This window comes from Heterodontus francisci, unplaced genomic scaffold, assembly GCF_036365525.1.
Source record: "Heterodontus francisci isolate sHetFra1 unplaced genomic scaffold, sHetFra1.hap1 HAP1_SCAFFOLD_756, whole genome shotgun sequence".
In the NCBI taxonomy this organism is placed as follows: domain Eukaryota; kingdom Metazoa; phylum Chordata; class Chondrichthyes; order Heterodontiformes; family Heterodontidae; genus Heterodontus; species Heterodontus francisci.
Genome location: NW_027141903.1, coordinates 198,935 through 225,716, shown reverse-complemented (window position 1 = coordinate 225,716; position 26,782 = coordinate 198,935). Strand labels below are relative to the sequence as shown.

The 26,782-nt window shown below is 51.7% G+C and overlaps 1 protein-coding gene across 2 annotated transcripts in view; it reads left to right on the top strand.

Moving 5' to 3' along the window:
- The window catches only part of LOC137365626 (probable carboxypeptidase X1), a 135,976-nt gene extending 115,062 nt beyond the window's left edge, over positions 1-20,914 (top strand). For both annotated transcript variants that reach the window (XM_068028004.1, XM_068028003.1), the window contains exons 7-9: positions 13,798-13,937; positions 14,026-14,125; positions 18,465-20,914. In XM_068028004.1, the coding sequence (XP_067884105.1) occupies positions 13,798-13,937; positions 14,026-14,125; positions 18,465-18,709 (485 nt within the window). In that variant the 3' untranslated portion in view covers positions 18,710-20,914. The remainder of the gene's footprint in view (positions 1-13,797; positions 13,938-14,025; positions 14,126-18,464) is intronic.
- Positions 20,915-26,782: the final 5,868 nt, after the last annotated feature.

The window sequence follows — 26,782 nt, the reverse complement described above, 5'->3', positions numbered from 1 at the left end:
TTGCTATTACAGAGACTTGGTTGAGGGAAGGGCAGGATTGGCAGCTAAATGTTCCAGGATTTAGAAGCTTCAGGCGGGATAGAGGGGGATGGAAAAGGGGTGGAGGAGTTGCATTTACTGGTTAAGGAGAATATCACAGCTGTACTGCGGGAGGACACCTCAGAGAGGTCATGCAGCGAGGCAATATGGGTGGAGCTCAGGAATAGGAAGGGTGCAGTCACGATGTTGGGGGTTTACTACAGGCCTCCCAACAGCCAGCGGGAGGTAGAGGAGCAGATATGTAGACGGATTTTGGAAAGATGTAAAGGTAACAGGGTTGTAGTGGTGGGTGATTTTAACTTCTAACTTTTAACTTTTAACTATATTGACTGGGACTCACTTCGTGCTAGGGGCTTGGATGAGGCAGAATTTGTAAGGAGCATCCAGGAGGGCTTCTTGAAACAATATGTAGATAGTCCAACTAGGGATGGTGCCATTCTGGACCTTTTATTGGGGAATGAGCCCGGCCAGGTGGTCGAAGTTTCAGTAGGGGAGCATTTCGGGAACAGTGACCATAATTCCATGAGTTTTAAGGTACTTGTGGATAAGGATAAGAGTAGTCCTCGGGTGAAGGTGCTAAATTGGGGGAAGGCTAATTATAACAATTAGGCAGGAACTGAAGAATTTATATTGGGGGCGGCTGTTTGAGGGTAAATCAACATCTGACATGTGGGAGTCTTTCAAACGTCAGTTGATTAGAATCCAGGACCAGCATGTTCCTGTGAGGAAGAAAGACAAGTTTGGCAAGTTTCAGGAACCTTGGATAACACGGGATATTGTGAGCCTAGTCAAAAAAGGAAAAGGAAGCATTCGTAAGGGCTGGAAGGCAAGGAACTGACGAAGCACTTGAGGAATATAAAGACAGTAGGAAGGAACTTAAGCAAGGAGTCAGGAGGGCAAAAAGGGGTCATGAAAAATCATTGGCAAACAGGATTAAGGAAAATTCCAAGGCTTTTTATACATATATAAAGAGCAAGAGGGTAACCAGGGAAAGGGTTGGCCCACTCAAGGACAGAGATGGGAATCTATGTGTGGAACCAGAGGAAATGGGTGAGGTACTAAATGAGTACTTTGCATCAGTATTCACCAAAGAGAAGGACTTGGTGGATGATGAGCCTAGGGAAGGGAGTGCAGATAGTCTCAGTCATCTCATTATCAAAAAGGAGGAGGTGTTGGGTGTCTTGCAAAGCATTAAGGTAGATAAGTCCCCAGGGCCTGCTGGGATCTACCCCAGAATACTGAGGGAGGAAAGGGAAGAAATTGCTGGGGCCTTGACAGAAATCTTTGCATCCTCATTGGCTACAGGTGAGGTCCCAGAGGATTGGAGAATAGCCAATGTTGTTCCTTTGTTTAAGAAGGGTAGCAAGGATAATCCAGGAAATTATAGGCCGGTGAGCCTTACGTCAGTGGTAGGGAAATTATTAGAGAGGATTCTTCGGGACAGGATTTACTCCCATTTGGAAACAAACGAACTTATTAGCGAGAGGCAGCATGGTTTTGTGAAGGGGAGGTCGTGTCTCACTAATTTGATTGAGTTTTTTGACAAAGATGATTGATGAAGGAAGGGCAGTGGATGTTATCTATATGGACTTCAGTCAAGCCTTTGACAAGGTCCCTCATGGCAGACTGGTACAAAAGGTGAAGTCACACGGGATCAGAGGTGAGCGGGCAAGATGGATACAGAACTGGCTCGGTCATAGAAGACAGAGGGTAGCAGTGAAAGGGTGTTTTTCTGAATGGAGGGATGTGACTAGTGGTGTTCCACAGGGATCAGTGCTGGGACCTTTGCTGTTTGTAGTATATATAAATGATTTGGAGGAAAATGTAGCTGGTCTGATTAGTAAGTTTGCGGACGACACAAAGGTTGGTGGAGTTGCGGATAATGATGAGGATTGTCAGAGGATACAGCAGGATATAGATCGGTTGGAACTTGGGCGGAGAAATGGCAGATGGAGTTTAATCCGGACAAATGTGAGGTAATGCATTTTGGAAGGTCTAATGCAGGTGGGAGGTATGCAGTAAATGGCAGAACCCTTAGGAGTATTGACAGGGAGAGAGATCTGGGCGTACAGGTCCACAGGTCACTGAAAGTGGCAACGCAGGTGGATAAGGTAGTCAATAAGGCATACGGCATGCTTGCCTTCATCGGTCGGGGCATAGAGTATAAAAATTGGCAAGTCATGTTGTAGCTGTACAGAACTTTAGTTCAGCCACACTTAGAATATTGCGTGCAATTCTGGTCGCCACACTACCAGAAGGACGTGGAGGCTTTGGAGAGGGTACAGAAGAGGTTTACCAGGATGTTGCCCGGTCTGGAGGGTATTAGCTATGGGGAGAGGTTGGATAAACTCAGATTGTTTTCACTGGAACGACGGAGGTGGAGGGACGACATGATAGAGGTTTAGAAAGTTATGAGCGGCATGGACAGAGTGGATAGTCAGAAGCTTTTTCCCAGGGTGGAAAGTCAGTTACTCGGGGACATAGGTTTAAGGTGCGAGGGGCAAAGTTTAGAGGGGATGTGCGAGGCAAGTTCTTTACACAGAGGGTGGTGAGTGCCTGGAACTTGCTGCCAGGGGAGGTGGTGGAAGCAGATACGATAGAGACGTTTAAGAGGCATCTTGACAAATACATGAATAGGATGGGAATAGAGGGATACGGTCCCTGGAAGTGTAGAAGGTTTTAGTTTAGGCAAGCATCAAGATCGGCGCAGGCTTGGAGGGCCGAATGGCCTGTTCCTGTGCTGTACTGTTCTTTGTTCTTTGTTCAAATAGAAATAAATAAGTACGATCTGATAGTCATTACAAAGTCATGGCTGCAGGATGGCATAGTTTGGGACCTGAATATTGAAGGGTACATGGCATTTAGGAAGGATAAGAAGCTCGGAAAAGGTGGAGGGGTAGCTCTGTTAATTAATGATGGTATTAGCACAATAGAGAAGGATAAGCTAAGTTCAGGAGGCCAGGATGTAGAAGCAGTTTGGGTTGAGATGAGAAATGATAAAGGCAAAAAGTCACTTGTGGGAGTGGTATACAGGCCGCCCAACAGTAACCACACTGTAGGACTGGGTATAAAGCAAGAAATAATGGGAGCTTCTCAGAAATGTCCGGCGATAATCCTGGGGTATTTTAAATAAAAACAAGAAATGCTGGAACCACTCAGCAGGTCTGGCAGCATCTGTGGAGAGAGAAGCAGAGTTAACGTTTCGGGTCAGTGACCCTCCTTCGGAACTAGCAAATATTAGAAATGTCAAAGGTTATAAGCAAGTGAGGTGGGGGTGGGGCAAGAGATAACAAAGGAGGTGTAGATTGGACAAGGCCACATAGCTGACCAAAAGGTCATGGAGCAAAGGCAAACAATATGTTAATAGTGTGTTGAAAGACAAAGCATTAGTGCAGATAAGGTGTTAACGGACTGAATATTGAACAGCAGCAAGTGCAAATATGCAAAAAAACAGTGGGTAAGCAAACTGAACAAACTAAGATGAAATGAAATAAACATGAAAAAAAAGATTGTAAAAAAGAAAGAGAGAAAAAAAGAGAAAAAATAACTAAAAATAAAAGTAAAAGGGGGGCCCATCATGCTCTGAAATGATTGAACTCAATGTTCAGTCCAGCAGGCGTGCCTGATCGGTAAATGATATGCTGTTCCTCGAGCTTGCATTGATGTTCACTGGAACACTGCAGCAATCCCAGGACAGAGATGTGAGCATGAGAGCAGGGGGGAGTGTTGAAATGGCAAGCAACCGGAAGCTCAGGGTCCTGCTTGCAGACTGAGCGGAGGTGTTCCGCAAAGCAGTCACCCAGTCTGCGTTTGGTCTCCCCACTGTGGAGGAGACCACATTGTGAGCAGCGAATACAGTATACTAACTTGAAAGAAGTACAAGTAAATCGCTGCTTCACCTGAAAGGAGTGTTTGGGGCCTGGGATAGTGAGGAGAGAGGAGGTAAATGGGCAGGTGTTACACGTCCTGCGATTGCAGGGGAAGGTGCCATGGGACGGGGACGAGGTGGTGGGGGTAGTGGAGGAGTGGACCAGGGTGTCGCGGAGGGAACGATGCCTTCGGAATGCTGACAGGGGAAGGGAGGGGAAGATACGTCTGGTAGTGGCATCACACTGGATGTGGCGAAAATGGCGGAGGATGATCCTTTGGATATGGAGGCTGATGGGGTGGAAAGTGAGGAACCCTGTCACGGTTCTGGGAGGGAGGGGAAGGGGTGAGGGTAGAGGTGCGGGAAATGGGCCGGACACGGTTGAGGGCCCTGTCAACAACAGTGGGGGGGAATCTTCGGTTGAGGAAAATGGAGGTCACATCAGAAGCACCGTCATGGAAGGTAGCATCATCAGAGCAGATGCGTCGGAGACGGAGAAACTGGGAGAATGGAATGGAGTCCTTACAGGAGGTAGGGTGTGAAGAAGTGTAGTCGAGGTAGCTGTGGGAGTTGGTGGGCTTATAATGGATATTAGTAGACAACCTGTCCCCAGAGATGGAGACAGAGATGTCGAGGAAGGGAAGGGAACTGTCAGCGATGGACCATGTAAAGGTGAGAGAAGGGTGGAAATTGGAAGCAAAGTTGATAAAGTTTTCCAGTTCGGGGCGGGAGCAGGAAACGGCACCGATACAGTCATCAATGTAACGGAAAAAGAGTTGGGGGAGGGGGCCTGTGTAGGACTGGAACAAAGAATGCTCGACATATCCCACAAAAAGACAGGCATAACTAGGACCCATGCGGGTACCCATAGCGACACCTTTTACTTGAAGGAAGTGCGTGGAGTTGAAGGAGAAGTTGTTCAATGTGAGAACAAGTTCAGCCAGGCGGAGGAGGGTGGTGGTGGATGGGGACTGGTTGGGCCTCTGTTCAAGGAAGATTCGGAGAGCCCTTAAACCATCCTGGTGGGGGATGGAGGTGTAGAGCGATTGGACGTCCATAGTGAATCGGAGGCGGTTGGGACCAGGAAACTGGAAATTGTCAAAATGAAGTCGGGCGTCAGAAGAGTCACGGATGTAGGTGGGAAGAGACTGGACCAATGGAGAAAAGATAGAGTCAAGATAGTAAGAAATAAGTTCAGTGGGGCAGGAGCAGGCTGACACAATGGGTCTGCCGGGAACGTCCCGTTTGTGGATTTTGGGAAGGAGTTAGAAGCGGGCTGTCCGGGGGGATTTTAATCTACATATAGACTGGAAAAATCAGGTGGGCAAAGATAGCCTAGATGAGGAGTACATCGAATGTTTCTGAGATAGTTTCTTCGAACAGTACATTCTGGAGCCAACCAGACAGCAGGCTATATTATACCTGATATTGTGTAACGAGATCGGATTAATTAATGACCTCATAGTAAAGGCGCCCCTTGGTAGCAGCGATCGTAATATGATTGAATTTTACATTCAGTTTGAGGGAGAGAAAAGTGGGTCCAAGACTAGTATTTTAAACTTAAATAAGGGCAATTATGAGGGCATGAAAGCAGAGCTAACTAAAGTGAACTGGCAAATTAGAGGATACAAGAAACATCCCAGAAACAGCTGTAAATCTGGAAATGGAAGGGCGGGAAGAACTCAAGACAATTACAATCACCAGGGAAGTGATACTGAACAAATTGTTGGAGCTGTGGGCTGACAAGTCCCCGAGTCCTGATGGACTTCATCCTCGGGTCTTAAAAGAAGTGGCCAGTGAGATAGTTGATGCATTGGTTTTAATTTTCCAAAATTCGCTAGGGGGAAGGTTCTGTTAGATTGGAAAATAGTGAATGTAACTCCTTTATTCAAAAAGGGAGGGAGACAGAAATCAGGAAACTACAGGCCAGTTAGCTTAACATCTTTCATAGGGAAAATGTTAGAAGCTATTATTAAAGATGTTATAGCAGGGTACTTCGAAAAATTCAAGATAATCAGGCAGAGTCAACATGGTTTTGTGAAAGGGAAATCATGGCTAACCAATTTACATACTAACATATGAATTAGGAGCAGAAGGAGGCCATTCGGCCCCTCAAGCCTGCTCTGCAATTAAATAAGATCATGGCTGATCTGGTTATGCTTCGAATTCCACACTCCCATCTACTCCCGATAACTTTTGATTCCTTTGCCTAACAAGAATCTGTCGACCTCCGCCTTAAAAATATTCAGTGACCCCGCCTCCACACCTTCTGAGGCAGAGCAGTGTGTGGAGAGAGATGAAGAATTAACGTTTCAGGTCAGTGACCCTTCATCAGAACTCCTGTCTGTTCCTCTAACTAATGAATAGTCATAGAGTCGTACAACATAGAAACAGGCCCTTCGGCCCACTGCGTCCATGCCGACCATAATGCCTATCTATACTAATCCCACCTGCCTGCATTAATTCCACATCCCTCTATGCCTTGCTCATTCAAGTACCTGTCCAGATGCCTCTTAAATGTCGCTACTGTTCCTACCTCCACCACCTCCTCAGGCAGCTCATTCCAGATACCCACTATTCTTTGTGTGAAAAATTTACCCCTTTGTACCCTTTAGGGCAGCGCAATGGCGCAGTGGTTAACACCGCAGCCTCACAGCTGCAGCGACCCGGGTTCACTTCTGGGTACTGCCTGTGTGGAGTTTGCAAGTTCTCCCTGTGACTGTGTGGGTTTTCGCTGGGTGCTCCGGTTTCCACCCACAGCCAAAGACTTGCAGGTTGATAGGTAAATTGGCCATTGCCCCTAGTGTAGGTAGGTGGGTGGGGATGTGGTAGGGAATATGGGATTAATGTAGGATAAGTATAAATGGGTGGTTGATGGTCAGCATAGACTCGGTGGGCCGAAGGGCCTGTTTCAGTGCTGTATCTCTAAATAAATAAATTCTCCTCCCTCTTACCTTAAATCTATGCCCTCTAGTTTTAGTCACCCCTACCATGGGAAACAGACTCTGGCTATCTACCCTATCTATGCCTCCCATAATTTTATATACCTCTATCATGTCTCCTCTCAGCCTCCTTCGCTCCAGGAAAAACAGACCCAGCCTATCCAATCTCTCTTTATAACTCAAGCCCTCCAAACCAGGCAACATCCTTGTGAATCTTTTCTGCACCCTCTCCAGCTTAATCACATCTTTCCTGTAGTGCAGCGACCAGAACTACACACAGTCCTCCAAACACGGCCTAACCAACGTTATGTACAACTGTAACTGACGTCCCAACTCTTGTACTCAATGCCTCGGCCGATGAAGGCAAGCATGCCATATGCCTTCTTCACCACCCTGTCTACCTGTGTTGCCACTTTCAGGGAACTATGTACTTGCACCCCAAGGTCTCTCAGCTCAACAACATTCCCCAGGGCCCTGCCATTCACTGTATATGTCCTGCCCTGGTTTAACTTCCCAAAATGCATCACTTCACACTTGTCTGCATTAAATTCCATTTACCACTCCCTTGCCCACTTTCCCAGTTGATCTATATCCTGTTGTAACCTTAGACAACCTTCTTCACTGTCCACTATACCATCAATTTTGGTGTCATCTGCAAACTTACTAATCATGCCCCTTACATTCACATCCAAGTCATTAATATATGCAACAAACAACAGAGGGCCCAGCACCGATTCCTGTGGCACACCACTGGTCACCGGCCTCCAATCTGAAAAACAACCCTCCACCACCACCCTCTGCCCCCTGTCACCAAGCCAATTTTGAATCCAATTTGCTAGCTCACCCTGGATCCCATGTGTTCAAACCTTCTGGACCAGCCTACCATGCAGGACCTTGTCAAAGGCCTTGCTAAAGTCCATGTAGACAATGTCCATCGCCCTGCCCTCGTCAATCCTCTTCGTCACCTCCTCGAAAAACTCAATCAAATTCGTGAGACATGATTTCCCACGCACAAAGCCATGCTGACTATCCCTAATCAGACCATGCCTTTCCAGATGCATATAAATCCTGTTTCTCAGAATCCCTTCCAATAACTTTCCCACCACTGATGTAAGGCTCACCGGCCTGTAGTTCCCTGGCTTATCCCTGCTGCCCTTCTTAAATAAAGGCACAACATTAGCTATCCTCCAGTCTTCTGGTACCTCACCCGTGGCTAACGATGAATCAAAAATCTCTGCCAGGGCCCCAGCAATCTCCTCCCTGGCTTCCCATAGCATCCTAGGATACACCTGGTCAGGCCCTGGGGATTTATCCACCTTAATGCGCTTCAAAACCTCCAACACCTCCTCCTTTGTAATGTTGATTTGCTCCAGGATATCGCTGTTCCCTCCCTTGAACTCACTGGCTTCCATGACCTTCTCCACGGTAAATACAGATGAGAAGTATTCATTTCAGACCTCGCCCATTTCCTGTGGCTCCACACACAGATTACCACACTGATCCATAAGGGGACCTACTCTCTCCCTCGCTACCCTTTTACTCTTAATATACTTATAGAATCTTTTAGGATTCTCCTTTATCTTATCTGCCAGGGAAATCTCATGGCCCCTTTTCGCCCTCCTAATGTCCTTTTTAAGTGTACTCCTACATCCCCTATAATCCTCGAGGGACTCGCTCGATCCCAGCTGCCTATACCTGACATATGCCTCCTTCTTTGTCCTGACCAGACCCTCAATATCCCTCGTCAGCCAAGGTTCCCTAAACTTGCCAGCCTTGCCCTTCCATCTAACAGGAACATGCCGGCCCTGAACTCTTCCTATCTCACTTTTAAAAGCCTCCCACTTGCCAGACGTCCCTTTACCTGTAAACAGCCTCTCCCATTCAACTTTTGAGAGTCCCTGTCTGATACCATTGAAATTAGCCTTCCCCCAATTTAGGACTTCAACCTGAGGACCAGTCCTATCCTTTTCCATAACTATCTTGAAGCTAATAGGGTTATGGTCACTGGTCCCAAAGTGCTCCCCCACTGACACATCAACCACCTGCCCAGCCTCATTTCCTAAGAGGAGGTCGAGTGTAGCCCCTTCTCTAGTCGGGCCATCCACATACTGCTTCAGAAAACTATCCTGGACACACTTAACAAATTCTTCCCCATCTGATCCCTGAGCACTAAGGCAGTCCCAGTCAATATGAGGGAAGTTAAAATCACCTACTATTACAACCCTATAAACACATGGGTTTGAATCCCACTACGGCAGATGGTGAAATTTGAATTTAATTAATAAATCTGGAATTTAAAGCTAGTCTAATGATGGCCATGAAACCATTTTCGATTGTTGTAAAAACCCATCTGCTTCACTAATGTCCTTTAGGGAAGGAAATCTGCTGTCCTTACCTGGTCTGGCTTATATGTGACTCCAGATCCACAGCAATGTGGTTGACTCTTAAAATGCTCTCTGAAATGGCCGAGCAAGACAATCAGTTGTCATGGCAATTAGGATGGGCAACAAATGCTGGCCCTGCCAGCGACACCCACATCACACAAAAAACAAATTTAAAAAATATATATATAATAACCATGGCTACAAGAGCAGGTCAGAGGCTTGGAATCCTGTGGCGAGTAACTCACCTCCTGACTCCCCAAAGCCTGTCCACCATCTACAAGGCACAAGTCAGGAGTGTGATGGAATACTCTCCACTTGCCTGGATGGGTGCAGCTCCAACAACACTCAAGAAGCTCGACACCATCCAAGACAAAGCAGCCCGCTTGATTGGCACCCCATCTACAAACATTCACTCCCTCCACCACCGACGCACAGTGGCAGCAGTGTGTACCATCTACAAGATGCACTGCAGCAACGCACCAAGGCTCCTTAGACAGCACCTTCCAAACCCACGACCCTCTACCATTTCGAAGGACAAGGGCAGCAGATACGTGAGAACATCACCACCTGCAAGTTCCCCTCCAAGTCACACACCATCCTGACTTGGAACTATATCGCCGTTCCATCACTGTCGCTGGGTCAAAATCCTGGAACTCCCTTCCTAACAGCACTGTGGGTGTACCTACCTCACATGGACTGCAGCGGTTCAAGAAGGCAGCTCACCACCACCTTCTCAAGGGCAATTAGGGATGGGCAATAAATGCTGGCCTGGCCAGTGACGCCCACATCCCATGAATAAATTTTTAAAAATTCCCCCAACTATCTCATCGGAGAGACTACTACTTTGGGCCCCACCCCCCTCCAGACTAGTTTAAACCCTCCCGAGTAGTACTAGCAAACCTCCCCGCAAGGATATTGGTCCCCTTCCAGTTCAGATGCAACCCATCCTTCTTGTACAGGTCCCCTCTGCACCAGAAGAGATCCCAATGATCCAAGTAGCTGAAGCCCTCCCGCCTACACCAGCTCTTCAGCCACGCATTCATTTGCCTTATCCTCCTATTCCTACCCTCACTAGCACGTGGCACAGGGAGTAATCCGGAGATTACAACCCTAGAGATCCTGCTTTTTAACCTTCTGTCTAACTCCCTATATTCGTTTAGGAGGACCTCATCTCTCTTCCTGTCTTTGTCGTTAGTACCAATATGGTCCACGACCTCTGGCTGCTCACCCTCCCCTTTCAGAATGTCCTGCAGCTGCTCCAAGACATCCTTGACCCGAGCACCATCCCTTTTCTGCCTGTGCGGCCATTATCTGCGGTGTGACCACCTCACTAAACGTGCTATCCAAGACGTCCTCAGCATAGCGGATACTCCACAGTGACTCCACCCGCAGCTCCAGCTCCGTAATGCGGGTAGTCAGTAGCTGCAGATGGATACACTTCCTGCACACATGGTCAGCAGGGACACTGGAAGCGTCCCTGATTACCCACATAGTGCAGGAGGAGCAGATCACAGGTCTGAGCTCTCCTGTCATGACCTACCCTTAGATTAATTAGTTACTCCCTTAATTAAAAAATACTAATTATACTAGGGGCCTTGTTCTACCCACTTCAATCTAAAGTCCTGAAGAAAACCCACTTTAGTAGTACTCACCTTATCACCAGAGGTTTTTTTTCCAACAAAAAAAACTTTCCCCTTTTTTAAAAAAAGATATTTAAATGCACTAACAACTGCTACTCACCAGCCAATCACCTTGCAGCTTTCCTCTGATGTCACTGTTGGCTTTTTTTTTTCAAAACTCCAGCGCGCTGGAAGAGCTCCACTCCCCTCCCGGCGTTCTCCCCACAGGTCCACTCCCCTCCCGGCGTTCTCCCCACAGGTCCTCTCCCCTCCCGGCGTTCTCCCCACAGGTCCACTCCCCTCCCGGCGTTCTCCCCACAGGTCCACTCCCCTCCCGGCGTTCTCCCCACAGGTCCACTCCCCTCCCGGCGTTCTCCCCACAGGTCCACTCCCCTCCCGGCGTTCTCCCCACAGGTCCACTCCCCTCCCGGCGTTCTCCCCACAGGTCCACTCCCCTCCCGGCGTTCTCCCCACAGGTCCACTCCCCTCCCGGCGTTCTCCCCACAGGTCCACTCCCCTCCCGGCATTCTCCCCACAGGTCCACTCCCCTCCCGGCGTTCTCCCCACAGGTCCACTCCCCTCCCGGCGTTCTCCCCACAGGTCCTCTCCCCTCCCGGCGTTCTCCCCACAGGTCCACTCCCCTCCCGGCGTTCTCCCCACAGGTCCTCTCCCCTCCCGGCGTTCTCCCCACAGGTCCACTCCCCTCCCGGCGTTCTCCCCACAGGTCCACTCCCCTCCCGGCGTTCTCCCCACAGGTCCACTCCCCTCCCGGCGTTCTCCCCACAGGTCCACTCCCCTCCCGGCGTTCACCCCACAGGTCCTCTCCACTCCCGGCGTTCTCCCCACAGGTCCACTCCCCTCCCGGCGTTCTCCCCACAGGTCCACTCCCCTCCCGGCGTTCTCCCCACAGGTCCTCTCCCCTCCCGGCATTCTCCCCACAGGTCCACTCCCCTCCCGGCGTTCTCCCCACAGGTCCACTCCCCTCCCGGCGTTCTCCCCACAGGTCCACTCCCCTCCCGGCGTTCTCCCCACAGGTCCACTCCCCTCCCGGCGTTCTCCCCACAGGTCCACTCCCCTCCCGGCGTTCTCCCCACAGGTCCTCTCCCCTCCCGGCGTTCTCCCCACAGGTCCACTCCCCTCCCGGCGTTCTCCCCACAGGTCCACTCCCCTCCCGGCGTTCTCCCCACAGGTCCACTCCCCTCCCGGCGTTCTCCCCACAGGTCCACTCCCCTCCCGGCGTTCTCCCCACAGGTCCACTCCCCTCCCGGCGTTCTCCCCACAGGTCCTCTCCCCTCCCGGCGTTCTCCCCACAGGTCCACTCCCCTCCCGGCGTTCTCCCCACAGGTCCTCTCCCCTCCCGGCGTTCTCCCCACAGGTCCACTCCCCTCCCGGCGTTCTCCCCACAGGTCCACTCCCCTCCCGGCGTTCTCCCCACAGGTCCACTCCCCTCCCGGCGTTCTCCCCACAGGTCCTCTCCACTCCCGGCGTTCTCCCCACAGGTCCACTCCCCTCCCGGCGTTCTCCCCACAGGTCCACTCCCCTCCCGGCGTTCTCCCCACAGGTCCTCTCCACTCCCGGCATTCTCCCCACAGGTCCACTCCCCTCCCGGCGTTCTCCCCACAGGTCCACTCCCCTCCCGGCGTTCTCCCCACAGGTCCACTCTCCTCCCGGCGTTCTCCCCACAGGTCCACTCCGCTCCCGGCGTTCTCCCCACAGGTCCACTCCCCTCCTGGCGTTCTCCCCACAGGTCCACTCCCCTCCCGGCGTTCTCCCCACAGGTCCTCTCCACTCCCGGCGTTCTCCCCACAGGTCCTCTCCCCTCCCGGCGTTCTCCCCACAGGTCCACTCCCCTCCCGGCGTTCTCCCCACAGGTCCTCTCCACTCCCGGAAGGTAAGAGACTGGGCCTCGATCCTCAGGGTCGATTTATAGACTCCCCTCCCGGCGTTCTCCCCACAGGTCCTCTCCACTCCCGGAAGGTAAGAGACTGGGCCTCGATCCTCAGGGTCGATTTATAGACTCCCCTCCCGGCGTTCTCCCCACAGGTCCGCTCCACTCCCGGAAGGTAAGAGCCATATCACTATTTCTCTTCCACTCTTCTTCTATTCTGGTCAATGGTAGCCATTTGGATGTTGGTAGTTGGGGATTCAGTGATGGTAATGCCATTGAATGTCAAGGGGAGATGGTTAGATTCTCTCTTGTTGGAGATGGTCATTGCCTGGCACTTGTGGGGCACGAATGTTACTTGCCACTTATCAGCCCAAGCCTGGATATTGTCCAGATCTTGCTGTATATCTACACAGACTGCTTCAGTATCTGAGGAGTTGCGAAGGTGCTGAAAATTGTGCAATCATCAGCGAACATCCCCACTTCTAACCTTATGATTGAAGGAAGGTCATTGATGAAGCAGCTGAAGATGGTTGGGCCGAGGACACTACCCTGAGGAACTCCTGCAGTGATGTTCTGGAGCTGAGATGATTGACCTCCAACAACCACAACCATCTTTCCACAGATGCTGCCAGACCTGCTGAGTGAATCCAGCATTTCTTGTTTTTTTTTCAGATTTCCAGCATCCGCAGTATTTTGCTTTTACCACAACCATCTTCCTTTGTTTCCTCTGCAATATCCTGATCAATATTTATGTATCAGCAAAGGGCATCAAGGGATGGGGAATAAATGTCAGTCTTGCCAGTGATGTCCACCTCCTGAGAATGAATTTGGAATCTCCAAAACCAATGAACAGTGATTACCTGGTTATATATCACGTTGCTGTTTGTGGGATCTTGCTGTGCACTAATTGGCTGCTGCGTTTCCTACATTACAAGAGTGACTACACTTTGAAAGTACTTCATTGCCTGTAAAGTGCTTTGAGATATTCTGAGCTTGTAGATGGTGTTGTCAACACTTCAATTCCTGTTTTTAATTTGTCACAATCGTTACCTGCCAGGTATGAATGATTTCAGTTACTTACACACAAACTGCTTTGAGATCACAGTGGAGCTGAGTTGTGATAAATATCCACACCAGAGTCAACTTCCAGAAGAATGGGAAAACAACAAAGAGTCACTTCTCCTCTATATGGAGCAGGTTAGTGTGTGACAATGACACCCTCCCCTCTTAACAGTCATTCTGCAATGCTCAGCCTCCATGTAACCTGGGACCTGTTCTTGTGCAGGTTCACCGGGGTATAAAGGGTGTTGTGAGGGATCGTGAGAGTAATGGGATTAATGGAGCCATCATTGCAGTGAATGGGATCAACCATGATATAAGGACAGGTGAGTCAAGGTCGATGAAGGTCAGGGGTCAGAGTGGACGCTCCCCGGGATGTGTGTAAGGGTCAGGGGTCAGAGTGGACGCTCCCCGGGATGTGTGTGAGGGTCAGGGGTCAGAGTGGACGCTCCCCGGGATGTGTGTGAGGGTCAGAGTGGACGCTCCCCGGGATGTGTGTGAGGGTCAGGGGGTCAGAGTGGACGCTCCCTGGGATGTGTGTGAGGGTCAGAGTGGACGCTCCCCGGGATGTGTGTGAGGGTCAGAGTGGACGCTCCCCGGGATGTGTGTGAGGGTCAGAGTGGGTGCTCCCTGGGATGTGTGTGAGGGTCAGGGGGTCAGAGTGGACGCTCCCCGGGATGTGTGTGAGGGTCAGAGTGGACGCTCCCCGGGATGTGTGTGAGGGTCAGAGTGGACGCTCCCCGGGATGTGTGTGAGGGTCAGGGGTCAGAGTGGACGCTCCCCGGGATGTGTGTGAGGGTCAGAGTGGACGCTCCCCGGGATGTGTGTGAGGGTCAGGGGTCAGAGTGGATGCTCCCCGGGATGTGTGTGTGAGGGTCAGAGTGGATGCTCCCCGGGATGTGTATGAGGGTCAGAGTGGACGCTCCCCGGGATGTGTGTGAGGGTCAGAGTGGACGCTCCCCGGGATGTGTGTGAGGGTCAGAGTGGGTGCTCCCTGGGATGTGTGTGAGGGTCAGGGGGTCAGAGTGGACGCTCCCCGGGATGTGTGTGAGGGTCAGAGTGGACGCTCCCCGGGATGTGTGTGAGGGTCAGGGGTCAGAGTGGATGCTCCCCGGGATGTGTGTGAGGGTCAGAGTGGATGTTCCCCGGGATGTGTGTGAGGGTCAGAGTGGATGCTCCCCGGGATGTGTGTGAGGGTCAGAGTGGACGCTCCCCAGGATGTGTGTGAGGGTCAGAGTGGACGCTCCCCGGGATGTGTGTGAGGGTCAGGGGTCAGAGTGGACGCTCCCCAGGATGTGTGTGAGGGTCAGAGTGGACGCTCCCCGGGATGTGTGTGAGGGTCAGAGTGGACGCTCCCCGGGATGTGTGTGAGGGTCAGAGTGGACGCTCCCCGGGATGTGTGTGAGGGTCAGAGTGGACGCTCCCTGGGATGTGTGTGAGGGTCAGAGTGGGTGCTCCCTGGGATGTGTGTGAGGGTCAGAGTGGGTGCTCCCTGGGATGTGTGTGAGGGTCAGAGTGGACGCTCCCCGGGATGTGTGTGAGGGTCAGAGTGGACGCTCCCTGGGATGTGTGTGAGGGTCAGAGTGGACGCTCCCCGGGATGTGTGTGAGGGTCAGAGTGGACGCTCCCCGGGATGTGTGTGAGGGTCAGAGTGGACGCTCCCCGGGATGTGTGTGAGGGTCAGAGTGGACGCTCCCCGGGATGTGTGTGAGGGTCAGAGTGGACGCTCCCCAGGATGTGTGTAAGGGTCAGGGGTCAGAGTGGACGCTCCCCGGGATGTGTGTGAGGGTCAGGGGGTCAGAGTGGACGCTCCCCGGGATGTGTGTGAGGGTCAGAGCGGACGCTCCCCAGGATGTGTGTGAGGGTCAGAGTGGACGCTCCCTGGGATGTGTGTGAGGGTCAGAGTGGACGCTCCCCAGGATGTGTGTAAGGGTCAGGGGTCAGAGTGGACGCTCCCCGGGATGTGTGTGAGGGTCAGGGGGTCAGAGTGGACGCTCCCTGGGATGTGTGTGAGGGTCAGAGCGGACGCTCCCCGGGATGTGTGTGAGGGTCAGAGTGGACGCTCCCTGGGATGTGTGTGAGGGTCAGAGTGGACGCTCCCCAGGATGTGTGTAAGGGTCAGGGGTCAGAGTGGATGCTCCCCGGGATGTGTGTGAGGGTCAGAGTGGACGCTCCCCGGGATGTGTGTGAGGGTCAGATTGGACGCTCCCTGGGATGTGTGTGAGGGTCAGAGTGGGTGCTCCCTGGGATGTGTGTGAGGGTCAGAGTGGACGCTCCCCGGGATGTGTGTGAGGGTCAGATTGGACGCTCCCTGGGATGTGTGTGAGGGTCAGAGTGGACGCTCCCTGGGATGTGTGTGAGGGTCAGAGTGGACGCTCCCCGGGATGTGTGTGAGGGTCAGGGGTCAGAGTGGATGCTCCCCGGGATGTGTGTGAGGGTCAGAGTGGATGCTCCCCGGGATGTGTGTGAGGGTCAGAGTGGATGCTCCCCGGGATGTGTGTGAGGGTCAGAGTGGACGCTCTCCGGGATGTGTGTGAGGGTCAGGGGTCAGAGTGGACGCTCCCTGGGATGTGTGTGAGGGTCAGAGTGGACGCTCCCTGGGATGTGTGTGAGGGTCAGGGGTCAGAGTGGACGCTCCCTGGGATGTGTGTGAGGGTCAGAGTGGACGCTCCCTGGGATGTGTGTGAGGGTCAGGGGTCAGAGTGGACGCTCCCCAGGATGTGTGTGAGGGTCAGAGTGGACGCTCCCTGGGATGTGTGTGAGGGTCAGAGTGGGTGCTCCCTGGGATGTGTGTGAGGGTCAGAGTGGACGCTCCCTGGGATGTGTGTGAGGGTCAGAGTGGACGCTCCCCGGGATGTGTGTGAGGGTCAGAGTGGACGCTCCCCGGGATGTGTGTGAGGGTCAGAGTGGACGCTCCCTGGGATGTGTGTGAGGGTCAGAGTGGGTGCTCCCCGGGATGTGTGTGAGGGTCAGAGTGGACGCTCCCTGGGATGTGTGTGAGGGTCAGAGTGGACGCTCCCCAGGATGTGTGTGAGGGTCAGAGTGGACGCTCCCTGGGATGTGTGTGAGGGTCAGAGTGGGTGCTCCCTGGGATGTGTGTGAGGGTCAGAGTGGGTGCTCCCCGGGATGTGTGTGAGGGTCAGAGTGGACGCTCCCCGGGATGTGTGTGAGGGTCAGAGTGGGTGCTCCCTGGGATGTGTGTGAGGGTCAGAGTGGACGCTCCCCGGGATGTGTGTGAGGGTCAGAGTGGACGCTCCCTGGGATGTGTGTGAGGGTCAGAGTGGGTGCTCCCTGGGATGTGTGTGAGGGTCAGAGTGGACGCTCCCCGGGATGTGTGTGAGGGTCAGAGTGGACGCTCCCCGGGATGTGTGTGAGGGTCAGAGTGGACGCTCCCTGGGATGTGTGTGAGGGTCAGAGTGGACGCTCCCTGGGATGTGTGTGAGGGTCAGAGTGGGTGCTCCCTGGGATGTGTGTGAGGGTCAGAGTGGACGCTCCCCGGGATGTGTGTGAGGGTCAGAGTGGGTGCTCCCCGGGATGTGTGTGAGGGTCAGAGTGGACGCTCCCTGGGATGTGTGTGAGTGTCAGAGTGGGTGCTCCCCGGGATGTGTGTGAGGGTCAGAGTGGGTGCTCCCCGGGATGTGTGTGAGGGTCAGAGTGGGTGCTCCCCAGGATGTGTGTGAGGGTCAGAGAGGATGCTCCCCGGGATGTGTGTGAGGGTCAGAGTGGACGCTCCCCGGGATGTGTGTGAGGGTCAGGGGTCAGAGTGGACGCTCCCCAGGATGTGTGTGAGGGTCAGAGTGGACGCTCCCCGGGATGTGTGTGAGGGTCAGGGGTCAGAGTGGACGCTCCCCAGGATGTGTGTGAGGGTCAGAGTGGACGCTCCCCGGGATGTGTGTGAGGGTCAGGGGTCAGAGTGGACGCTCCCCAGGATGTGTGTGAGGGTCAGAGAGGATGCTCCCCGGGATGTGTGTGAGGGTCAGAGTGGACGCTCCCTGGGATGTGTGTGAGGGTCAGAGAGGATGCTCCCCGGGATGTGTGTGAGGGTCAGAGAGGATGCTCCCCAGGATGTGTGTGAGGGTCAGAGTGGATGCTCCCCAGGATGTGTGTGAGGGTCAGAGAGGATGCTCCCCGGGATGTGTGTGAGGGTCAGAGTGGACGCTCCCCAGGATGTGTGTGAGGGTCAGAGTGGATGCTCCCCAGGATGTGTGTGAGGGTCAGAGAGGATGCTCCCCGGGATGTGTGTGAGGGTCAGAGTGGACGCTCCCCAGGATGTGTGTGAGGGTCAGAGTGGACGCTCCCCGGGATGTGTGTGAGGGTCAGGGGTCAGAGTGGACGCTCCCCAGGATGTGTGTGAGGGTCAGAGAGGATGCTCCCCGGGATGTGTGTGAGGGTCAGAGTGGACGCTCCCCGGGATGTGTGTGAGGGTCAGAGTGGACGCTCCCCGGGATGTGTGTGAGGGTCAGGGGTCAGAGTGGACGCTCCCCAGGATGTGTGTGAGGGTCAGAGTGGACGCTCCCCGGGATGTGTGTGAGGGTCAGGGGTCAGAGTGGACGCTCCCCAGGATGTGTGTGAGGGTCAGAGTGGACGCTCCCCGGGATGTGTGTGAGGGTCAGGGGTCAGAGTGGATGCTCCCTGTTGCTAATCTGTTGCTGTCTGCTCTCACAGCTGCCGATGGGGATTACTGGCGGTTGCTGAACCCTGGTCATTATGAGATCACGGCGAAGGCTGAGGGTTTCTTCCCTTCCACACAGTCTTGCTCCGTTCGATATGAGAGACGCCCAACAATATGTGACTTTGTGCTGACGAGGAAACCAATCTCCAAGTCCCAGGGCAACTTGAAGAGAGGCTCTGTTTCCAGGGGGCGTGCAGGAACGATTCGTAAAGCCAGAGGAGAGAGACGAGGGCTGTGAGTCCTCATGCTACAATGGACCGGAGAAGCTGCCACCTCATTCTGGGGAGGGCTAGCTGGACTGTCAGAATAGGCACTTTGGGCAGCGCCCGCATAGCCAACCAGCCATACATAGAAACATAGAAAATCGGAGCAGGAGTAGGCCATTCAGCCCTTCGAGCCTGCTCCGCCATTCATTATGATCATGGCTGATCATCCAACTCAGTAAACTGTTCCTGCTTTCCCCCCATATCCTTTGATCCCTTTAGACCCAAGAGCTATATCTAACTCCTTCTTGAAAACATACAATGTTTTGGCCTCAACTGCTTCCTGTGGTAGCGAATTCCACAGGCTCACCACTCTCTGGGTGAAGAAATTTCTCCTCATCTCAGTCCTGAAAGGTTTACCCCATATCCTTAGACTATGAGCCCTGGTTCTGGACTCCCCCACCATCAGGAACATCCTTCCTGCATCTACCCTGTCAAGTCCTGTTAGAATTTTTTAGATTTCTATGAGATTCCCCCTCACTCTTCTGAACTCCAGCGAATATAATCCTAACCGACTCAATCTCTCCTCATACGTCAGTCCCGCCATCCCAGGTATCAGTCTGGTAAACCTTCACTGCACTCCCTCTATAGCAAGAACATCCTTCCTCAGATAAGGAGACCAAAACTGCACACAATATTCCAGGTATGGCCTCACCAAGGCCCTGTATAATCACAGCAAGACATCCCTGCTCCTGTACTCGAATCCTCTCGCTATGAAGGCCAACATACCATTTGCCTTTTTTACCGCCTGTTGCACTTGCATGCTCACCTTCAGCGACTGGTGTATGAGAACACCCAGGTCTCGCAGCATATTCCCCTCTCTCAGTTTATAGCCGTTCAGATAATAATCTGCCTTCCTGTTTTTGCTACCAAAGTGGATAACCTCACATTTATCCACATTATACTGCATCTGCCATGCATTAGCCCACTCACTCAACTTGTCCAAATCACCCTGAAGCCTCTCTGCATCCTCCTCACAACTCACCCTCCCACCCAGTTTTGTGTCATCTGCAAATTTGGAGATATTACATTTAATTCCCTCATCTAAATCATTAATGTATATTGTGAATAGCTGGGGTCCTCGCACCGATCCCTGCGGTACCCCACTAGTCACTGCCTGCCATTCGGAAAAAGACCCATTTATCCCTACACTTTGTTTCCTGTCCGCCAACCAATTTTCTATCCATCGCAATACACTACCCCCAATCCCATGCACTTTAATTTTACATGCTAATCTCTTATGTGGGACTTTGTCGAAAGCCTTCTGAAAGTCCAAATAAACCACATCCACTGGCTCCCCCTCATCAACTCTACTAGTTACATCCTCGAAGAATTCTGGGAGATTTGTCAAGCATGATTTCCCTTTCGTAAATCCATGCTGACTCTGCCCGATTCTACCACTGTTCTCCAAGTGCTCTGCTAATAAATCTTTGATAATGGACTCTCGAATTTTCCCTACTACCGACGTCAGGCTGACTGGTCTATAATTCCCTGCTTTCTCTCTACCTCCCTTTTTAAATAGTGGGGTTACATTAGCTACTCTCCAATCTGTAGGAACTGTTCCAGAGTCTATAGAATCTTGGAAGATGACCACCAATACATCCACTATTTCTAGGGCCATTTCCTTAAGTACTCTGGGATGCATACCATCAGGCCCTGGGGATTTATCGGCCTTCAATCCCATCAATTTCCCCAACACCATTTCTCTACTAATACTGATTTCTTTCAGTTCCTCTCTCTCACTAAGCCCTGTGTTCCCCAACATTTCTGGTATGATATTTGTGTCCTCCTTTGTGAAGATAAAACCAAAATTTGCATTTAGTTGGTCAGCCATTTCTTTATTCCCATAATAAATTCCCCTGTTTCTGACTGCAAGGGACCTACATTTGTCTTCACCAATCTTTTTCTCTTCACATACCCATAGAAACTTTTACAGTCAGTTTTTATGTTCCCGCAAGCTTACTCTCGTACTCTATTTTCCCTTCTTAATCAATCCCTTGGTCCTCCTTTGCTCAATTCTAAACTGCTCCCAATCCTCAGGTCTGTTGTTTTTCCTGGCAAATTCATATGCCTCTTCCTTGGATCTAATGTTATCTCTAATTTCCCTTGTAAGCCATGGTTTGGCTACCTTTCCCGTTTTACTTTTGCGCCAGACAGGAATAAACAATTGTTGCAGTTCATCCATGCTCTCTTTAAATGTTTGCCATTGCCTATCCACCGTCATCCCTTTAAGTAACGTTTCCCAATCCGTCATAGCCAACTCGCGCCTCAAACCTTCGTAGTTTCTTTTACTAAGATTCAGGACCCTTGTCTCAGAATCAACGACATCACTCTCCATCTTGATGAAGAATTCTATCATATTAAGCGGGCTCGTCCCCAAGCGGTCTCGCACAACCAGATTGTCAATTATTCCTCTCTGTTCTCCAGTTGGTACCTAACCTGCTATCGCCTTTCATTGTGTACAGTGAGGTTTCTAAGGCAAACATGGACACAGTGAACCTGTCGCCCTGACAGTGTGAAGCACAGTATCACAGTATCCTAATGTTCAGCAATAGCAGCCACAAGAATTGTGGGGGGGGGAGGGGGTCACCCTTGCATGCCAGCTCAGTCGCAGCACTGATCACCACCTCCTACCCCCCGAGCTCACACTGATCACCACCTCCTACACCGAGCTCACACTGATCACCACCTCCTACACCGAGCTCACACTGATCACCACCTCCTACACCGAGCTCACACTGATAACCACCTCCTACCCCCCGAGCTCACACTGATCACCACCTCCTACACCGAGCTCACACTGATCACCACCTCCTACACCGAGCTCACACTGATCACCACCTCCTACACCGAGCTCACACTGATCACCACCTCCTACACCGAGCTCACACTGATCACCACCTCCTACACCGAGCTCACACTGATAACCACCTCCTACCCCCCGAGCTCACACTGATCACCACCTCCTACACCGAGCTCACACTGATCACCACCTCGTACACCGAGCTCACACTGATCACCACCTCCTACACCGAGCTCACACTGATCACCACCTTCTACCCCCTGAGCTAACACTGATCACCACCTCCTACACCGAGCTCACACTGATCACCACCTCCTACACCGAGCTCACACTGATCACCACCTCCTACACCGAGCTCACACTGAACACCACCTCCTACCGCCTGAGCTCACACTGATCACCACCTCCTACCCCCCGAGCTCACACTGATCACCACCTCCTACACCGAGCTCACACTGATCACCACCTCCTACACCGAGCTCACACTGATCACCACCTGCTACCCCCTGAGCTCACACTGATCACCACCTCCTACCCCCCGAGCTCACACTGATCACCACCTCCTACCCCCTGAGCTCACACTGATCACCACCTCCTACCCCCTGAGCTCACACTGATCACCACCTCCTACCCCCTGAGCTCACACTGATCACCACCTCCTACCCCCTGAGCTCACACTGATCACCACCTCCTACACCGAGCTCACACTGATCACCACCTCCTACACCGAGCTCACACTGATCACCACCTGCTACCCCCTGAGCTCACACTGATCACCACCTCCTACCCCCCGAGCTCACACTGATCACCACCTCCTACCCCCTGAGCTCACACTGATCACCACCTCCTACCCCCTGAGCTCACACTGATCACCACCTCCTACCCCCTGAGCTCACACTGATCACCACCTCCTACCCCCTGAGCTCACACTGATCACCACCTCCTACACCGAGCTCACACTGATCACCACCTCCTACACCGAGCTCACACTGATCACCACCTCCTACCCCCTGAGTCACTGGACTAGTAACCCAGGGTATTTCTCTGGGGACATGGGTTCAAATCCCACCACAGCAGAAGGTGGAATTTGAATTTAATTAATAAAACTGGAATTAGAAGCTAGACTAATGATGGCCATGAAACCATTGTCGATTGTTGTAAAAACCCATCTGGTTCACTAATGTCCTTTAAGGAAGGAAATCTGCTGTCCTTACCTGGTCTGGCCTACATGTGACTCCAGACCCACAGCAATGTGGTTAACTCTTACATGCCCTCTGAAATGGCCTAGCAAGCCACTCAGTTGTACCTAACCGCTACAAAGTCAATAAAAAGGAATGAAACCGGACCGACCACCCGGCATCGACCTAGACACCGGAAACGGCAACGGCAAACCCAGCCTTATCGACTCTGCAAAGTCCTCCTTACTAACATCTGGGGGCTTGTGCCAAAGTTGGGAGAACTGTCCCACAGACTAGTCAAGCAACAACCTGACATAGTCATACTCACGGAATCATACCTTACAGACAATGTCCCAGACTCTGCCATCACCATCCCTGGGTATGTCCTGTCCCACCGGCAGGACAGACCCAGCAGAGGGGGTGGCACAGTGGTATACAGTAGGGAGGGAGGTGCCCTGGGAGTCCTCAACATCGACTCCGGACCCCATGACGTCTCATGGCATCAGGTCAAACATGGGCAAGGTAACCTCCTCCTGATTACCACCTACCGCCCTCCCTCAGCTGATGACTCAGTACTCCACCATGTTGAACACCACTTGGAGGAAGCACTGAGGGTGGCAAGGGCACAAAATGTACTCTGGGTGGGGGACTTCAATGTCCATCACCAAGAGTGGCTCGATAGCACCACTACTGACCAAGCTGGCCGAGTCCTAAAGGTCATAGCTGCTAGACTGGGTCTGCGGCAGGTGGTGGGGGAACCAACACGAGGGAAAAACATACTTGACCTCGTCCTCACCAATCTGCCTGCCGCAGATGCTTCTGTCCATGACTGTATTGGTAGGAGTGACCACCGCACAGTCCTTGTGGAGACTACGTCCCGACTGCACATTGAGGATACCGTCCATCGTGTTGTGTGGCACTATCACCGTGCTAAATGGGATAGATTTCGAACAGATCTAGCAATGCAAAACTGGGCATCCATGAGACGCTGTGGGCCATCAGCAGCAGCAGAATTGTAGTCAACCACAATCTGTAACCTCATGGCCCGGCATATCCCCCACTCTACCATTACCATCAAGCCAGGAGACCAACCCTGGTTCAATGAAGAGTGCAGGAGGGCATGCCAGGAGCAGCACCAGGCATACCTCAAAATGAGGTGTCAACCTGGTGAAGCGACAACACAGGACTATCTGCGTGACAAACTGCGTAAGCAGCATGTGATAGAGCTAAGCAATCCCATAACCAACGGATCAAATCTAAGCTCTGCAGTCCTGCCACATCCAGCCGTGAATGATGGTGGACAATTAAACAACTAACTGGAGGAGGTGGCTCCACAAATATCCCCATCCTCAATGATGGGGGAACCCAGCACATCAGTGCGAAAGATAAGGCTGAAGCATTTGCAACAATCTCCAGCCAGAAGTGCCGAGTTGATGATCCATCTCGGCCTCCTCCTGAAGTCCCCAGCATCACAGATGCCAGACTTCAGCCAATTTGATTCACTCCACGTGATATCAAGAAATGACTAAAGGCACTGGATACTGCAAAGGCTATGGGCCCTAACAATATTCCGGCAATTGGACGGCACAGTGGCGCAGTGGTTAGCACCGCAGCCTCACAGCTCCAGCGCCAAGGGTTCAATTCTGGGTACTGCCTGTGTGGAGTTTGCAAGTTCTCCCTGTGTCTGCGTGGGTTTCCTCCGGGTGCTCCGGTTTCCTCCCACATGCCAAAAGACTTGCAGGTTGATAGGTTAATTGGCCATTATAAATTGCCCCTAGTATAGGTAGGTGGTAGGGAAATATAGGGACAGGTGTGGTGGGAATATGGAATTAGTGTAGGATTAGTATAAATGGGTGGTTGATGGTCGGCACAGACTCGGTGGGCCGAAGGGCCTGTTTCAGTGCTGTATCTCTAAACTAAACTAAAGTACTGAAGACATGTGCTCCAGAACTTGCCACACCCCTAGCCAAGCTGTTCCAGTACAGCTCCAACACTGGCATCTATCCGGCAATGCGGAAAATTGCCCAGGTATGTCCTGTGCACAAAAAGCAGGACAAATCCAACCCGGCCAATTACTGCCCCCATCAGCCTACTCTCAATCAGTAAAGTGATGGAAGGTGTCATCAACACTGCTATCAAGCAGCACTTGCTTAGCAATAACCTGCTCAGTGACACTCAGTTTGGGTTCAGCCAGGGCCACTCAGCTCCTGACCTCATTACAGCCTTGGTTCAAACATGGACAAAAGAGCTGAATGCAAGAGGTGAGGTGAGAGTGACTGCCCTTGACATCAAGGCAGCATTTGACAGAGTATGGCATCAAGGAGCCCGAGTAAAACTGAAGTCAATGGGAATCAGGGGGAAAACCCTCCTCCGCTGGCTGGAGTCATACCTAGCACAAAGGAAGATGGTTGCGGTTGTTGGAGGTCAATCATCTGAGCTCCAGGACATCACTGCAGGAGTTCCTCAGGGTAGTGTCCTAGGCCCAACCATCTTCAGCTGCTTCATCAATGACCTTCCTTCAATCATAAGGTCAGAAGTGGGGATGTTCGCGGTTGATTGCACAATGTTCAGCACCATTCGTGACTCCCCAAATACTGAAGCAGTCTGTGTAGAAATACAGCAAGACCTGGACAATATCCAAGCTTGGGCTGATAAGTGGCAAGTAACATTCGCGCCACACAAGTGCCAGGCAATGACCATAGAACATAGATAGAACATAGAACATTACAGCGCAGTACAGGCCCTTCGGCCCTCGATGTTGTGCCGACCTGTGAAACCATCTGACCTAAACTATTCCATTTTCATCCATATGTCTATCCAATGACCACTTAAATGCCCTTAAAGTTGGCGAGTCTACTCCTGTTGCACGCAGGGCGTTCCACGCCCCTACTACTCTCTGAGTAAAGAAACTACCTCTGACAGCTGTCCTATATCTATCACCCCTCAACTTGAAGCTATGTCCCCTCGTGTTTGCCATCACCATCCGGGGAAAAAGACTCTCACTATCCACCCTATCTAACCCTCTGATTATCTTATATGTCTCTATTAAGTCACCTCTCCTCCTCCTTCTCTCTAACGAAAACAACCTCAAGTCCCTCAGCCTTTCCTCGTAAGACCTTCCCTCCATACCAGGCAACATCCTAGTAAATCTCCTCTGCACCCTTTCCATAGCTTCCACATCCTTCCTATAATGCGGTGACCAGAACTGCACGTAATACTCCAGGTGCGGCCGCACCAGAGTTTTGTACAGCTGCAGCATGACCTCGTGGCTCCGAAACTCAATCCCCCTACTAATAAAAGCTAACACACCATATGCCTTCTTAACAGCCCTATTAACCTGGGTGGCAACTTTCAGGGATTTATGTACCTGGACACCAAGATCTCTCTGCTCATCTACACTACCAAGAATCTTCCCATTAGCCCAGTACTCTTCATTCCTGTTACTCCTTCCAAAGTGAATCACCTCACACTTTTCCGCATTAAACTCCATTTGCCATCTCTCAGCCCAGCTCTGCAGCCTATCTATGTCTCTCTGTACCCTACAACACCCTTCGACACTATCCACAACTCCACCGACCTTCATGTCATCTGCAAATTTACTAACCCACCCTTCTACACCCTCTTCCAGGTCATTTATAAAAATGACAAACAGCAGTGGCCCCAAAACAGATCCTTGCGGTCCACCACTAGTAACTAAACTCCAGGATGAACATTTGCCATCAACCACCACCTTTCAGCTAGCCAATTTCTGATCCAAAGCTCTAAATCACCTTCAATCCCATACTTCCGTATTTTCTGCAATAGCCTACCGTGGGGAACCTTATCAAACGCCTTACTGAAATCCATATACACCACATCCACTGCTTTACCCTCATCCACCTGTTTGGTCACCTTCTCAAAAAACTCAATAAGGTTTGTGAGGCACGACCTACCCGTCACAAAACCGTGCTGACTATCTCTAATGAACTTATTCTTTCCAAGATCATTATAAATCCTATCTCTTATAACCTTTTCCAACACTTTACCCACAACTGAAGTAAGGCTCACAGGTCTATAATTACCAGGGC